Source organism: Choloepus didactylus, chromosome 13, assembly GCF_015220235.1.
Source record: "Choloepus didactylus isolate mChoDid1 chromosome 13, mChoDid1.pri, whole genome shotgun sequence".
Taxonomy (NCBI): domain Eukaryota; kingdom Metazoa; phylum Chordata; class Mammalia; order Pilosa; family Megalonychidae; genus Choloepus; species Choloepus didactylus.
The window spans coordinates 7,252,988-7,269,605 of NC_051319.1; the positions used below are offsets into that span (position 1 = coordinate 7,252,988).

A 16,618-nucleotide genomic window follows, 5' to 3' on the forward strand; every position below is an offset into this window, starting at 1 on the left:
TGAAGCTATACTGACCACTCTAATGTCCATTTCTCTTCCCTAATTCTCCAACCCTCCAGTCTTTTATGATAATACTATGTTTACACATTTTGTTCTTTCTTCCTCCCTACCTTTCCTGGGTCAGAAGCTGTATTCAGGATGTTTGTGAGAACTGGTTGTAGATGGACTGCCTTTTAAAAACATTTCAATGAGTTCTTCTACACATAGACAAAGGCAATAAAAATTCCCAATGCTACATATATTTTAAGACATCATTGTCTTGTAAAGTAATTTTGCATGTGTTCCCCACGGAAATGGAAAGTACATTATAGTCACTGTACTGCTGGGTAGAGAGAATACCTTCACTTTATTCTTTGTTATGCCTGATACTATCTGTTCAGCATATTATTGAGAAAAGAAATCTGCATTTAAAATAATGCATCTGGGTTCTTCTCATTTCCCATGAGCACAACAAAGCCTGTAATATTTTTCACCATAGGCCTTGCAGAGTAGGAGCCAAATCCTGAACAACAGTAGGCTTAGGTTTTGTGTTTTTAATGTATTCTTTAAGTAAAAACTGTAAATGTTGTACTGGTAAATATGTCTTCCTAAAGCCACAAGGTCAAAGAAAAGACAAGTTCGTCTTTCTGGGCCGCGGGTACCCTAAGCACGCGCACCTCTGCTGTAGCTTTCCCCTCTCTTAAGATCCATTGCAGACGGAACACAAGGCAGAGGCCTGATTTGTATATCTCCGACAAGAGAAAATATCACCACTCTGAAAATGGAAACTCATCCCATTCTCCTGCACAGGCCGGGTGGAGTTTGGAGTGGGCTGAGGGCGTCGGGGGTTAGGAAGGGTTGGGAGAGTCTTCCCTCTTCACGGCTACACCAGGAGCCGTTTGGGTCTCCCAGCACCCTGTGCCGCGGCCCTGCCCAGACCATTGTCCGCACACCTCTTCCCTCTAGCTTCCGGGCTGCGGGCGCGATGATTTGCTGCAGATGACATCAGCCCCAGGCTAACGGCTGGAGGAGCTGAAGCCGCCACCGCGTGAGGATGTGCCGGGTGGTCCTTTCCTCCTCCTCTTCCTCCTCCTCCCCAACTCGCAGCCTAGACTCCATATAAAAGCGGCGCCGCCTACCCGCCCTCTCTCACTCCCCGCTCCTCTCCGCGGCGCGCTCTCCGCGGAGCTAGGAGAGGGCGGAGGAGGCGGCGGCGCACAGCGCCAGGAGGAGGGGGGGACGCAGGGGGCGGAGCGGAGGCAGCACCTTCGGAGATAATCCTTTCTCCTGCCGCAGAGGAGAGGAGCGGCCGGAGAGGGAAGCACGGCGGCCGGCAGGATGGCGACCGTGGTCATGGAAGCCTCCGAGCCGGAGCCCTCCGGTAGCATCACCAATCCTGCGGCATCCACCTCGCCCAGCCTGTCGCACCGCTTCCTCGACAGCAAATTTTACCTGCTGGTGGTCGTTGGCGAGATCGTGACCGAGGAGCACCTGAGGCGCGCCATCGGCAACATCGAGCTTGGTAAGTGGCCCTGCACCCTCATGGGACGCGCGCAGGAAGACGCGCAAACACGACCCCACCCAGGGCGCAGTGGCCACCTTCTTTCCCCGCGCGCCTTGCACCCGCGCCCTTTCACGCCACCTCCAGGACTCGGTCCGGACTCTTCTAGGCTATTTTCTGGGAATAATCCGAATGATTAGATTTGAGACCCAGAGGGAATCTCTCATAACCTTGAAGGATCTGTCATCTGGCTAGGTCCGCAGAGCCGAGAGGACCACCTCTCCCGTTAAGTGAAATGCAGGTGTCAGGCGAGTAGAGGCCACAATAAAGCCGCAACTGCAGGCGTCAAAGGGGGGAAAACCTGATGCAGCCACTCCCTTTCAGCCCTCTTTGCCCCTGCATATGGCTGGGGTCGCCTTCGCCGGCAGACCCGGGGCTGAAGTGCCATGTGCCAGGGCCCGCGTGGCAATCATCCTCACCCATAGCCTTTTCGCCCTCGAGAAATTTTTTTTTCCTGGCTTAAAAATCTCCGGGTCCGTTCTTTCCTGGGAATGACTAGGCTAGTGCCAGGGCCACGCCCGCCTTACCGCTGCACCCCCACCCCCCACCCCACCCGCGCAAACCCTCCTCCTACCCCCGGCCCCCACGGGACGCAGGGATGGAGAACCGCCTGCGCCTGATTCCCAGACGGAGCCCGCCTGGCTGCACCCCTGGGTCCTTGGCTGCAGCTTTCAGAAGGACAATGAAACCCCAAGTTGTGGGGTGGGGTTTCTCCTTTTAAATATCCCAGCTTTGAGGAGGATGGTTGGGGGTCGGGGGGTCGGGAGGGCGGCGGCGACGCGTAGGGCCAGTTCGTCGCCGGAGGCGCGCTCTGCAGAGGCCAAATAGCGGTTCGCCGCGAGCCCTGGGCGGGGCCGTGAGGGTCTGGCGGGAGCACTTTCGGGAGCGCCGACTGACCCACCCCTCCCAGCCCCACCCGGGTTGTCGCAGTGCCCCCGCTCGCCCGCCGCACCTGCCCCCCGCACTGCGGCGCCCCTATCGGGCGCGGCCCGCTGAGCTTGCGCTCTGCCCGGGCTTCGGGCTTTGCGGGAGCTGCGCGCCCCCACCTCTCCCCTGCCCGGCTTTGTTGCGATCCAACCCCCCGGTGGCCTGATCTTGTCCCTGCCTTTCCCTTTTTCCCCGGCGCGCCAATCCCGATCCCAGCCCTCCCCGCGCCCCTGGCAGAGGTCGCCGGGTTCCTCCGCAGCCCCAGCCCAAGCTCTATTCTCCTGGGGTGGTGCTGAAGTGTTTCTGCCCAGAGACACCGGCTGGTGGGCGTGGTGCAGTCCGCACTGCGGTCTCTACGGCAGCCCGAGGCGGACAAAGAGCGTTCATGCAGCCCTCGTCCCCCCCGCCCCCCCCACAATAAAAGACGAAAGAAAAAACATATTTTAGATCAAAACAAAACAAAACAAAACAAAAAGCAAACGTTTGCGGTCTGCCTCTGCATTTGTAAAGGGCCACTTGTGCCCAGAACAAAAGGCTGCGGGGTGGGGACTAGAGTTACAGACCTCGTTCTTTTGTTTAACTTTAAAGCACTGATTTTCTTTTCAGCTAAAAAAAAGGGGGGGAGGGATGCAAAAAGCAGTCGTGGTATTTTATTAGGAAAATTTTTTCAGAATAAGATTTCTATAGTGAAATGACTTATTTGGGCATTTCAACCACCCTCCATTTTCAGACTAGAGGCTTTTAATCTGAACTGTCCTGATTTGGTTTATTTGCACATTTTCCTCCGTGAAAAATTTCACACGTACTGACTTTGGGTGTGGCTACTCTAGAACTCAATGACTTTGGATTTTTAAAAAATATATCATTGTCAGCAACATTGCCAGGAAACGATAATACATTAGAAGGTGATTTTCTATGTATAAAATCTTCATAACCACCTATTATGGTGCTAGAAGAGAGACCATCACCTCCATTTTAGAGATGAGGATCCAGAGAGGTGGGAAGCATAGGGGACCAGCTCAAGGTCACACCTCTCATAAGTGACCGAAGCGCCGGCACTGCAGCATCACTTGTTTTCTTTCCCTGCCCCTGATGCTAGTGCAGGGCAAGCCAGTACCAGAGGGAGACTTCAAATACAGCAGTTTTCAGAGCTTCCCTTTGTACTGTCATCCACTTGTGGGCAGCGCCCCATGCAGGGAGGTGGCTCAGCAATCACCTTGGACCATAATTATCTTCCTGCTTTGTTACTCTGCTGATCATCCTCTCAGCGCAGTATTCCCCAGGGGTTTATTTGAGCTGCTTCTGTTTGAGGATAAAATAGATGCATCAAGTACTGCTGTGAAGTGCTTCCCGTCTATACACTTTATTTGTATTTTTACAATACTAGCACTTGGTGATAAAATTCACATTTGTCTTGGTTTTTTCTAAGTTATAAAATTATATTTAAGTATTAGAGACAAAAGGGCACAAATCATAGATGAACAGCTCAATAAATTTTCTCAAAATGAACACACTTATGTTAACCAGATCAAGAAACAGACATGACTGGAATCCCAGAAGCCTTCCTCATGTTCGCCTTCCAGTTACCATGCTTTTCCGATTTGAATTTACTAATTTGGTCAGGTTTTTGTACAGAACTCTGAAATGGCTGTATTGATCCCATTAAGAATCAACCAAAGTGAGTGAACAGAGCCATTTCCTTTCTCACAGTAACAGATGCTGCCTTTCCTCTGGAGATTGCTCTCCCGGGTCCTGGGGTGTCGGCTGCACTCATGCTGCGGAGCCTTCCGATGCTAACTGCTCTAGTAGCTTTTCAGAGGGCCTGAGATGACTTAGCAAGTGGGCAGGTTTCCCAGTTTCCCTGTGCACCACACACTGCCTCAGCCTGCAGGTCCTTGCTGGGTCTCCTGCAGAGGTCACTCTGTTGGAGTCGCTGTCGTAGCTAGTGACCCTGGGCTGTGTTGCCTAAAGCAAAATGGATCTGCTTCAGGGGGTTCTAATCAGTGCATCATCTTTTACTTTTTTCCTCCTATTTCTCCTCCCATCTTAACTGAGACCCTGTGGGTTTGGAGACCCTGGCAACTTGGATTTTTGCCATCTGATTATTGAGGGCTCTCTGGGAAGTCTAAAGAATAATCTAGAAATCTGTAGGGAGATGGTGATAATGCAGTAAATCAACAGGCCTGAAACATCCCTATGTGGATGCTTAATAAATGCTTCTTGAAACCAAGCGAGAGAGATGGTAACTCTAGTTTTCTCGACTATGTTCAGAAAGCACAATGTGGGGTTTGGTCGTATCTTCTCCAGAGTTTGGAACAATAGCCTGGCTTTCTTTATTTAATTATGTGAGACCTTATGCAAAACTATTGTCGCCATCATCATTTACCATTCCATGCCTTTCCCCCACAATGTCCCCTTCCTAATTAGCACACATGGATTAAACAGGGGGACTCAGTGCTCTGGTTTATTTTAATATATAGACTGCATACATTCATGCCTTGCAAATAGAATTCCAGAGCTTTGTGAAAAGTGTTTTTATTGTTTCCTTTTATTTTTTTTAAAAGAAACTAAAACATACAAGGAATACTAAGTGTCAGTTCAATGCTTTCAATTAGTGTTAAAGAGTGTAACTTTTCCCCTGGTAAACATTGGGAATCTCGGAGATTTGTACGTGAAAAAGATGGTTGTGAGTAACATCTACTGCCCTGGATTTTTAGATACACTAGCTGATCACATTGTAACTTTCTGATGTCACTCTTGAATGTAGTCAATCTAAGAAGGTAATAGAATTAAGAACCCAGGCAATATTTGGGGTTTACTTTTTTGTCGTTTTAACAGGGGGGAAAAAGCTTCGTATGATAAGAATTAAATGAAATGTTGGAGAGTGTTAAATTTATTATATTTGTCTTTATACTTTTCAAAGTCAAAAGGCAGATGAATTTCTGCTTGCTGCTTAATTGATATTACCTACTAAGGGCTCTGTGATCCATATTGAAATACGAGCCATTCCCAACACTTAAGGTCATTAAATTGATGATTCATTGTTAATCTTCACAAAGGGCTTACTTTTTCAATAAGTAATAACTTTTAGACCAATAAATAAATATTATGAATCACTTCTTTTATTTGCTTCTATTGTAAGATGTTATCTAAGACCTAAATTAAATAATCAGTGCTTTGAAAGTATGAGCATTCTATGTAAGATATTGTCTACATTATACATAACACATATTTTATGAACATTAAGTTGCTGCTTTAATAAAAAAGAGGGGGGGCAGGGAGCAAACTGAAATGAGGATCACCAGTTAGGTCAACTAAAAAATTAGGAAATCTTGGAGAAATAAATCCTGCCTGAATTTAGCATTTCCTTTATTTTAATTGTTTCTTTAGTTTATGATTCTAATCTGATTTCAGATAGCTTTTTAGCATAATTTTACAAGTAAAATCTTATGATTATAGGTTAATAATTTAGGTACTTGCAAAAATACTCAAAAACCTGTTTCTCAGAGGGAGCAACTGAAGCCCATAGACAAAAATCAACTTGTCAGAAACCCAAATAACTGTCAGATAGAACCCATGTGCCATTTCAACAAGCAATGCATGATCATTTTATTCTGTTTTCTTCAATGTTCTGTCTCTTTTGGAAATATAGATTTTGGTAATTTAAATGGGAGGTGCCTTTTCTTTGTTGTTGTTGGTTTCATGCAACACTCCTGCAAAATGTTTGTGTGATTGGTAAAGTTGGAGAGATTATATTCTGTGTACAGTAAGGGTACCTAGTTCTTCCTCATTTTTTCACCCTGACTCATCCTCTGATGCCCCATCCCCTCTCACCTGTTCTTTTCTCCTTTTTTCTACCTGTAAACTCATGCGTGTTAGCCTTCCCTTTGTGGACTGCTACCTGGGGTCATAGAATTGAGAAGGAAAGGTCCTTTGTTACTCCCTGGGCAAAAAGGTGAGGCAAGAATAGGTTCAAGAACTGCCTGACAGACACAGTGATACACTGTCAGGGCTTGGCGACGGCCACAAAGCAGGCTGTGAGTGTTCTCAGGATGCCTGGCCACACAGACTAGGGGTGACAGTGACCTTCGGGCCCAGGAATTTGAAAAGGGGAATTTCGTCTCTTCCAACTGGGCCAAGTTATTCTTCCCCCACCTGGGTAAGCCAGTAAGGGAGATAGTCTTCATAGAGCGCTGGAGAATTAAAGGGTTGGGGATGAGCTTGATCTGAGGTGGAGTTGGGGAGTGGGGTCAGAAAAAAGGACCAGGAATTTATCATGGCTTTTCTGCTCCCCATCAGAGACAAGATGGCTTGCTTCTGAAAGGCCTCAGCAGAACCTCTTAGCCACACCCCAGTATCTCTTCCAGCCATGAATAAAGAGAGGGGAGAGTCTGGGAAGAGCCATAAAGAAGATATTTTTCTGACTTAGGAGCTTTAGTGGGCCCACTGTTAACTGCCTTCAGCACAAAAGGCAGGTATATAAACCTACTAAATACAATATGGACTTAAAGTGAGAAATACTATTTCCCTTTACTAATATTATCAAGTAGAAAGTACAAAGTAAGTATGAAGTATTTTATTTCTAAAATTGGTGTAGAAAGTGGCCTCATTCCAACATTTTTTCTTCCCAACTAAAATAACTAGCAAATTCTTTGTAATCTTTATTTTATAAGTGGTAGTAATGATTATGCATTGTTAAGAAATAATTTGACTGGAAATTGCTCTCTTAAAAAGAGAACCCAAGCTAAATTTTTAGTTTTATTAGGGGTATAAAAATGAGAAATCATATTTTTGTCAGCTGTTTATTAGTGAAACTTTAAAATTACTAAATGCTTTTTTTTTAGTTTAGTTCTTTTTCCATTGCTACATTATAAATCATACAACCAGGCCTTTACAAAATATAAAACAAATGTTTAATTGCTTGTGTCATGACAAGTTAATTGAAGCCAAGGGGAAAATGGCAAACAACAACGTAAGAGCAAGTCTATCCATAACCCCAGTGAAGTCATTCAAATAATGTGGCAATTTGGACATTACTTGGAACAAAGACAGAAAAATTGTATGAATTTAATTTAAATACATATGTTTCATTATTAACTTATTGACCCAGCTTGACAAGCTAGAAGACAAAGTGGAGCAAAGATGTGGAGCCTGGAGAACTTAGTCAACAATACCAATTAAGCAGCTCAAACAGGAACTCAATGATTTTCCACACTGTATGAGTATATAGTGTATACATTGAAGTAAAATATTCTAATGAATTCAGACCTCTCAACCTGTCAAGCTCTCCATGAAACAAAAAGAACTAATTTATCATTTCTGCGCTAAAAAGATCCACAGATCTTGACATGCCTTTCTTGTTAAAATTTGAATACTCCATTAGCACAAATGCAAACTGAGGCTGTTAATGTTCCCAGGGAGATCCATAAAATTCTCCCTACTAATTTAGCCTCTCTTTAGGAATGTTAACTCTTCTACACCTGAATTTTTCCCATTTATCATATGAGACATTTCTCCCTTTGTTTAGTAGACATGCATCTATTTGAAAATATTCCTTATAGTTGAAAAGGCCTTTCATGTTTAATCTGGAGGTACTTTAGATACACAGTAAACTGAGTTTGTAGAATATTTTTAAATGTTTGTATATAAACTTAGGTTGATTCTTTGCAAGTAGGGAGACTGCGTAAGGCATAAATGCGAGTAAATATAGATATGCATGAAGGATTTACAGATGTGTTTAAATAATACACTGCTACTTATACTCCTAAGTCTGAATGCATTAACGACCAACAAAGATGATTAAATGATTTGGTACTCATTTAGAGATAGTACAAGCCCCTGCTCTTAGTAGGTCTGCAATAAATGCTTGTCATGCAGAGCTTTGTTCCTGGCTGTCTCTGAGAAGGCCCCATACAAGGCACAATCGTGGATATTATACTTTGGCCTCACCATAAGCAATCTATTTGGGAAAATGTAGAAGAATGTAAAAATGCAAACACACTCCCGAGTTCTGTGGTTCCCCAATTTTCCCTTGCTTTCTCCCTAGATCTCCCTTCTCTGATGCCTTCTGAGTGTCCCTCTGAGCCATTCCCCTTGGGAGGGCAGGGGTGAGGAGGGCAGAGGAGGAGGAAGAAAGAGACCAGGGGCGATAGGGCTTCAGGGCAGGAAGCCAGCCTCCTTCTGCTACCTGCCCTGTGTTCCTCTCACCCCAGCCTCTGGCCTAATGAAAGGAAGCCTGAACTTGTGTGAGAACAGGCAGTTCATGGCTCTGACTCCAAAGAAGTTTTGTAAAGTATAAAAAGTTGCCACATTTCTTTGCCTCTGGATAAGAAAATTCAACACAGCTAACAATTCCTGAATGAAAGAGCTGCCTGCCAAGCTAATCAGGTAAAATACATGCCTGGGAAGACAGACAGGCCAAGTCTTATCAAAGTCCCACAAATTTTGCACTGATATCCAGGGGTTGAGATATCAAGGCCACACGTGGGATGGGCGATACGTATACATGCTGCAAGAACATCGTTTAAAAAACAAATGCCTAGGCTTGACTGCCATCCCCCAAGTCCCTGTCTTCCTCACCTTTATTCTACATTTTCTTGCAACCTACAAGTAGACCAAGAAAGCTAGAAATATTCTGGTATCTCTGATTTCTGATAGTTGCCAAAGACCTGACCATCTTCTTTCTGCCCTTTCTATTCCTTCACTGCAGTGGAGCCTGTCATTACCTTAATAACTGTTTTCTTTTACTCTTCCAGAAAGGCTGCATTTACATTTTATGAGGGGCAGAAATTCAGTGCACACTACTAGTTATCCCTCCCTTGTGGCCTGGTGGAGAGACCTCTCCAGCCCTCCCATCTTGTGGGCATGCACTGCTAGTAACCAGGCCCTTCAGAAAGCAGTTGCCACATCCTCCCAAAGCCTGAGAAATGTTACAGTGATGTTTTCCAAACCACTGTGAAATGACTATAACTGGAAGCTTATCAACTGTCTTCCTTTCCCTCCCTAGGAATCCGATCATGGGACACAAACCTGATTGAATGCAACTTGGACCAAGAACTGAAACTTTTTGTATCTCGACACTCTGCAAGATTCTCTCCTGAAGTTCCAGGTGAGGTTTCCCTTCAGTATAAATCAACCTAGAATTTGAAAGGACAGGGGACAGGTCACTGGCTGGAAGGCTTTGCCTGGAGCATCAAAAATACTTCTTCTTATTGCTAAATGAGTCTTTGTATCTGTTATTATCAAATAGGTTAGCGAGAAGCTACATTTTAAGAGTTATTACTGTGTAGGTTGTCTGTTTTTTGGATTCTTAGAGAGACTTTTTTGGCTATCTCGCTATACTCTGAGCTGAAGGGATTACAAATAATTTAAATGTTAATTTTACTTAAAAGTAGTTATGAATACGAATTAGGTAACCCCAGAATCCCATAACCTCCTTCCCTCAAAAGAAAACACAAACATCTACTGCATTTAAAAATAAATATACATCAAAATTTAACATCGCATTGTCACCTGCCACTGAATCATCACGTCCCTTTCTTAGTGTGGTTAAAAGAGAGTTTAGTATTCCAAAAATTGCTGTTAAAATAGACTTTCTTTAATAGATGAAAAAGAATCGTGCAGAATAGATAAAGGTAAGGACTCCAAAACTTGTCCTGTGTGGAGATGCTACCAGCAGCACCTGGCCTGAAATGTCTCTATGGTTAGGGAGCTCTTCCTGAGGACCCGTCCACACCTGCCTTCCCCTTGGGAGCAGAGTAATTCCCGAATGTGATCACTGTCCCAGGTGATCACATTTGGGGACTATGGGACAGCGTTTCTGGCCCATAAAGACTTTCAGGATGTGTTTCCTGAAAACTCTTATCACTGTCCCACCACAGATGGTATATTGCATTTTATTTCTTAAATATCACTTGAATTTTATGGAAAACAGTAGAGAAGACTCTTATTTTTCTACATGTCTTTGTTGTATGATTGCTGAGTTTATTGACATCTAGATAAAATCAGGAATGGGCTACAGCATTTTTTGACTGAGTAGATCATGTGCCATTAGCTTCATACAGACTGAGATTTGAATCCACTTTCAGAGCATATCGGTGCCTTTACGACTCCCACTTAGCAGCAGCTTGCTAGTAATATGCCTGTGAGACTGTCCCAGTGCTTCCCTTTGTGTTTGGCATTAGGAAAAAAAAGTCCCCATTTATTTTGGTTATCTAAATGAATTATAGCTTTCACGTATGGAATTGAGTAAATATGCCAAGAAAACTTTAGCAAGAAGTGGTTCATTAAACACTAAACTTGCTGCAAAGCCATGTGAAAAAACAGCTTTTCAGTAACTCTGCACTGAGGGAAGAAAAAAGAATGACCAGATATCTGAGAGCACAAGGAAAGGTACAGTATATAGTTGTTTCTCTTGTTGTTATTGTGTTGCATTTTTATGTCTTGCAAAGCTCCATAACTTTTAAAATCATCTCACACAAAGGTGATATTCTTTGTCCACAAGTATTTTTATTTCAAAGAGATGGTAAGAGCCAAGCTTTTATCTTTTTTTATGTAGGTCGTTATGGCTGATTTACTATGACTCTTGATAAGACTACCTTTTTTTTTTGGTAAAACAGATCATGTGATTCACACTGTGTTCATTCATAAGTGGATTTACTTTATAGAATGACAGCTGTGTATTGCAAAATGAAAGGTTGCAAGAATTTCTGAAGAATTAAACTACTTTTAAAAAAAATCACCTAGTATTGCTCTTGTGGACTAGGAAGGTCAAGTCCCCCTAAACTGTCACATTCTCCTCTCCTTTTTCCTGCTGTTGTCTACAATAAGGATTGGTTAGGTTACCCTCATTGTGCCAGTGCTACTCTAGGCACTCTGTCTAGAAATTGGCCTAGGGATACATAGTATCCTTACCTTTCTGGCTGACTCAGAAAGCACTGACGCTATGACCTTCCCTCGCAAGCCTGTGAGTGCACTGTACAAGCTTAGGTCTCCCCTCAGGGAACTGAGCATCTAGAACTAGAGCCATCCCTCTTAGTGGTGGGCGGTGGAGGGAGCATACACAACAGAATGAAGGTTTCCAACCAGGACTGTAATGGACAGTAAAGCACAGGCTATGTTTAGTTTCAGGTAAGTGTGTTTTTACAAAGAAGAGATATGATGATGGAGGACAGGATACAAAATTGAGTGAGTGGAGAACGACCACAGGATGATCAGATTGGGCCCAGGGAAGACTTTGGTTCTTGCTGATCAAACTGGAAAGGGTTTATAGAAAAATTTAAAGTCTGTTTGTTTTTAGGTGGGTCCAGTTCTAGCGGTCTCCTCCTTACTCACTGAAATTCTCTAAAAGCCAACACAGGTGCCTCAGGTCACCTAAAATGGAGTCAGCTGAATATTTGCACTTAGAGTTTTAAGATTCTAAGTTAGCTTAGAGGCAAGGAACAAGATGAGTGATGGATCCCTGAAAACAGTAAAGGTATTCAGTCAGTCAGTCAGTCAGTTTTAAAAAATGCTTAAATAGCACCTGCAATGTGCCAGACACTTTTTGGGGTGGGGGAGGGCACCGTGATGGACAAGTCAAACCCATTCCCTACTTTCATTAAGCTTATATTCTTGAGGGAAGAGGAGATGTTTAATAATTATATACAGACTGGCATAAGATCCAGCACCCTGCATCAAAACCAGACTTCAGACTTTTTTTGCTTTGTTTTGTTTTGCTTTTTAGGTTAGCAGATCACAGAGTTCTGGTAAAATTTTCATTGTCTTCTGTGACATAGGTAGCTTAGGACTAAGGTTGCTATTATATCTGTTATATATTCATGTTGTTTATTATACCTGTTTATTATACCTTTTTGTTGTTGTTTTTAAGAATTGGAGGTTGCACATAAAAGATTGGGGATAGCCTAAAGTTGCAGCTAACAGAGGTTGACCAGATGGTGCCCCCATACTTGTTCCCTTGTATTCTTTCTACCCAATTCATGAGTTTTTAAATAAGGTTTTGAGATTCATTTCAGCTAGTTTTTTAGGATTGCAGGTTTCATTCAAGAGCACTCAAATGTTTAGTCTTCTTGAATAAATATCCTTTGAACAGGAAGCTGGAGTATAAGTGCTTTCTCTGTACAAGCTGGAGGACAATATGAATAGTGAGTGATGGATCCCCCAACCCCCCAGAAGGTTAGCCTTGGTATCTCTGAGCCCCATTCAATCCCAGCATACTGTAATTCTTGGGGTAAGCAATCTAGGATCATCTTACTATCTTGGACTTACGGCAGCACTGGCTTGCCTAAAGATTCCACAAACATCTGCTGTGTGTCCAGGGCAGTTCTCTGCTCATTTGCCCTGGATGGTCAGCAGGTGTAAAACCAATCCTGGCTACATCTAAGCTGGGCTCAAGAGAAACAAGTTATCAAGAGAGAAAAATTTAGTTGTTCTTTCATGAACACTCCAATCATTCACTCAAATAAAAATTCAACAATTGAGTGTTTTTTTCAAATTAGACCAATAGTCTTATATTTCTTTATTTTTCTGGATTCAGATAGTATCATGCAATTTTTTCCTATCTATACTATCATATAGTTTTGTTGTTGTTTTTTGGTACCTTAGCCGTGTTGGATATGAATCTATCTGCCTATGAAAATAATTATATATTTTGATAACCCAAATTCCCACCACCAATATAGCATAAGGATTAAGAGTATAGATTCTTGAGCCACACTACCTGTGATTTGATCCTAGCTGTGCCATTTATTTGCAGTATGATCTGGCCAAGTTACTTAAACATTCAATGCTTCAGTTTTCTTGTATGTAAAATGAGGAATATCACTCCTACCCCATAGTTTTCATGAGGATCAAATGAATTAATGCATGTAGAGAGCATGAAACAGTGCTTGTCACATGCTAAACAGTAAACACAAGCTAGTATTGAAAATCTGTTTGACTTGTATATTTGGTGATTATTTTAATCTATAGGAAATGCTGGGTTTTAGATATTGACTGGCTTCCTTTTTGTAATAACTTTTAATTTGTATTAAAGTGTTTTCTAGAGAAACACTTGCCTTTAACTTTATCAGAAAGCAAATAGCTGATGTTATGTGTAAGGGCAGCAATCTTCTATGTTCAGTTTAGGAATGTACTTTGGGAATGAGAACAAAAAGGAGGCAATGCTTTCAGTTGCGGCATAGTTGAAACTTAGAGCAGGGTTGTAGACCATTTGGTCCTGTCAGCTGCCCGTTCTGAGGACGCTGACCTGGAGGGAGAGTCTGCTTGCCTCTTATTGTGATCATCCATCCATGGGTAACTTCTTTCATTCCATTCTACTGCTGGGTTCTCTCTTCTACTCGCTCCAATCAATAAGTGGCTATAGACTTTGCCAGTTTTAAGAAACTGGGATTTCTTATAGTTTATTTTCTTAGCTGAATAAATATCAAGACATCAGCATTTTGTCACTAGTTTTATAACTTCAGATCACATTAACATTAACAAAAATCTTCATACAGTGTGATTGACTTTGAAAGGTGTTTATGTACGTTTTTGTTTAAGATCCTTTGCCTTTCCCAGAGAAGAACAAATCCCAGCTGAGCATCGTTCGATTTGTGTTAAATGGCTGCTAAAAATGTCTTGCCTTGAGATTGGCTTTTGATGGAGTATTAAAATCAAGCCTTTTGAATCAAAGTCATGTGAATCTTTGTCCTCCCTTTGACATCTAATGAAACAAGGTTTTACAACTAATATTTGTCAGTAGAATGATAAGATGTTAAAATGCTCTTGGCAAATGCCTATGAATATTTTTAGACATCTCTCTGTCTAGACTTGTATATTTAGTCTGTCGTTGTGCAGAATTATAGCTTAATTGTATGAGCCTAGAATGCCTCAATTGCCCTATGACAGGGAGTAACACATGTGTTTTCAGCCCTGCAACCAACCTTTAAACAATAAGGCACAGAAATGTGTTCTAGTTACCAGAAGAGGCTAATTTAACCCTCAGAGAACCTGGGATGTCAGACGAAAGGCTGATATACTTCATCCTCATGTTTTCTCACACAAGTCACACAGGCATTGGTACACATGCCCGCGCCGCTCTGCTCAGCTTCTCTCATTGCTTCGTCCTTCGAGGTTGTGAAAGGAATCCTGGTACTAGAAGAAAATGACAAACAGAGAACCTTATTTTCGTTGGCAGTAGCCAGAGAGCCAGACCTCTGTTTAAAATCCTTTGAGGTCAATGCTGCCCGCCTGGGAAGGAGACTCCCTATTTTAATGCAAATCCCTAGCCTTTCTCCCTCTTGCCCCCTGCCTGAAGCATCCCCCAACGCCAGGTTGCAGCCGGCAGAGTAATCTGCAGCCCCTCCCACTCCTGCTCTCACCCGGGTGCTCCCATTCAGAGGTTTGCAGCCCGAGCGGCACGTTGTGAGGTCGCCCCACCCGCTTGCCTTCGAAACAGTGACAGGGCCAAACCTGCTGAGAAGATCCAGAAGTTTTTTGGTGTATGCAACACGAAGAGTCATTCCTGCGAGTTTTACATTTTGCTCCAATTTGAGATTTGGGGATTCTTTGAATCCATATCCTCACTCACTAAGCTGATTGTGTGTGTGTGTGTGTGTGTGTGTGTGCGCACGTGCACGTGCAAGTGTGGCCAACAGAAAGAAATAAAATGATGTTTTATTGCCATGTTCAGACACACACATTCCTCAGGGTAGTTAATGATGGCTCATTCAGACCACCCTAGACATGCCTATTCATCTCACTTTTTTTAGGGTGAAAGGGATGCTTTACTCTGCCGACTGTAACAACTCTCCCGTGGTTCCTAATGGGCACTGCAGAGCCACTCAGCATAGACACCCACAGGCAGAAAGGTAGCAGAAAATTGGCTGCCTGGGCCCAGGAGCCGTTTTGGGGAATGTCAGTAACCCTCCATTAAATCCAACTAAGTGCGTGCCACAACAGCTGCTAGCCTTGCTAACCGAGGACCGTCTGTGCTGAATGAATGTCATTGCTTTTACCTTCATTTCAGAGACCAAAGAGAGCCTGGGTTCTTGCTGGTCGAGTTTTTTAAAAGAAAGTACATGAGAACAAACCACCCATCAACTGCTTTCCCTTTACTTTTTGCTCCTTTTGGGTCTTTTTATTTGGGACATTTTGTTCGGCATCTTTTGGAAGCATGCTGGAAATAAGAGGGGTAGGATGTGAAGGAAGATGAAGAATAGAGCATAACTTCTTTAAAATGTTGCCAAGTAATATTGAATGCTTACCAATCTGCAAAGAATTGCAAAGCCGTATATGGAAGAATAAGACATCCTCAATAATTTAGTTGGGGAAATAAATTAGTCACAGCTTAAAAAAACACTAATAAAGAGAAATTGTTTTCCTCATTCACGTAATGTGTGTGTACTTATGCATGTGTATGTGTGCGCATGTGAGAGAGAGAGAGAATAGGTTTACCAAGTTCTTAAAGCAAAGGAATGCGAATAGAGAGCTTAACAAGCGTTGCATTTTGATTGTACAACCACTGATTTAGTCACAGTGACAAAGGTTACCCAGGTACCAGCACCCACCCCCAGCCGCAGCCCAGGACTAATTAAACACTACGCAGGCAACGATCAAGTATCTCTCAAAACACCATACTCCAGGGCTTACCCCTTTTGTCTTCTCTGCTGCGGTCTGAGGGTAATTTCCATTGCATGTGAAGTCAGCTTTGCTTCCGTCCTGGGGAAACGTGAGAAAGTAAGAAGTGCCCTGAGGAAGTCCGCTTAAAAATGGACTATAGGGACTGGGGAAATTAACATAGAGAGAAGACAAAAATAATGTTATTTTAATACCTGATTCCACCTTAGGTGAAAGGCTCGCCTGTTGTCAGAACTGGTGAAATGAATGCTTATAGGAAATGCAAACAAGATCGTCTATACATGGTTTAAAAATAAAATTAGCTAATTAAAAGTGAACACACATAGTGGCTCTTATTCTTCCTCTCTTCAACCACTCTTTCCTTCCCCCATCTCTATTTCTTTTTGTCCCCTACCCCCACCCTCCCTGCCCCACTTCAAAGTCCAGGGAAGGTAGTGACTTATTGAATGTGTCTCCTCTCCACAGTTTAAAGAGAAACTGAGGTTGCCTCTGTCATCAATTGCCTTGTGGCAGTGCTGGGGGTTTTGGATGAAA

The 16,618-nt window shown here is 43.1% G+C and overlaps 1 protein-coding gene across 1 annotated transcript in view; it reads left to right on the plus strand.

The window, feature by feature from the left end:
• The first annotated feature begins 1,092 nt into the window (after positions 1-1,092).
• The window catches only part of MAP1B (microtubule associated protein 1B), a 99,155-nt gene continuing 83,629 nt past the window's right edge, over positions 1,093-16,618 (plus strand). The window contains exons 1-2 of the mRNA XM_037801236.1: positions 1,093-1,501; positions 9,474-9,575. Coding sequence (XP_037657164.1) covers positions 1,318-1,501; positions 9,474-9,575 — 286 coding nt within the window. The 5' untranslated portion in view covers positions 1,093-1,317. The remainder of the gene's footprint in view (positions 1,502-9,473; positions 9,576-16,618) is intronic.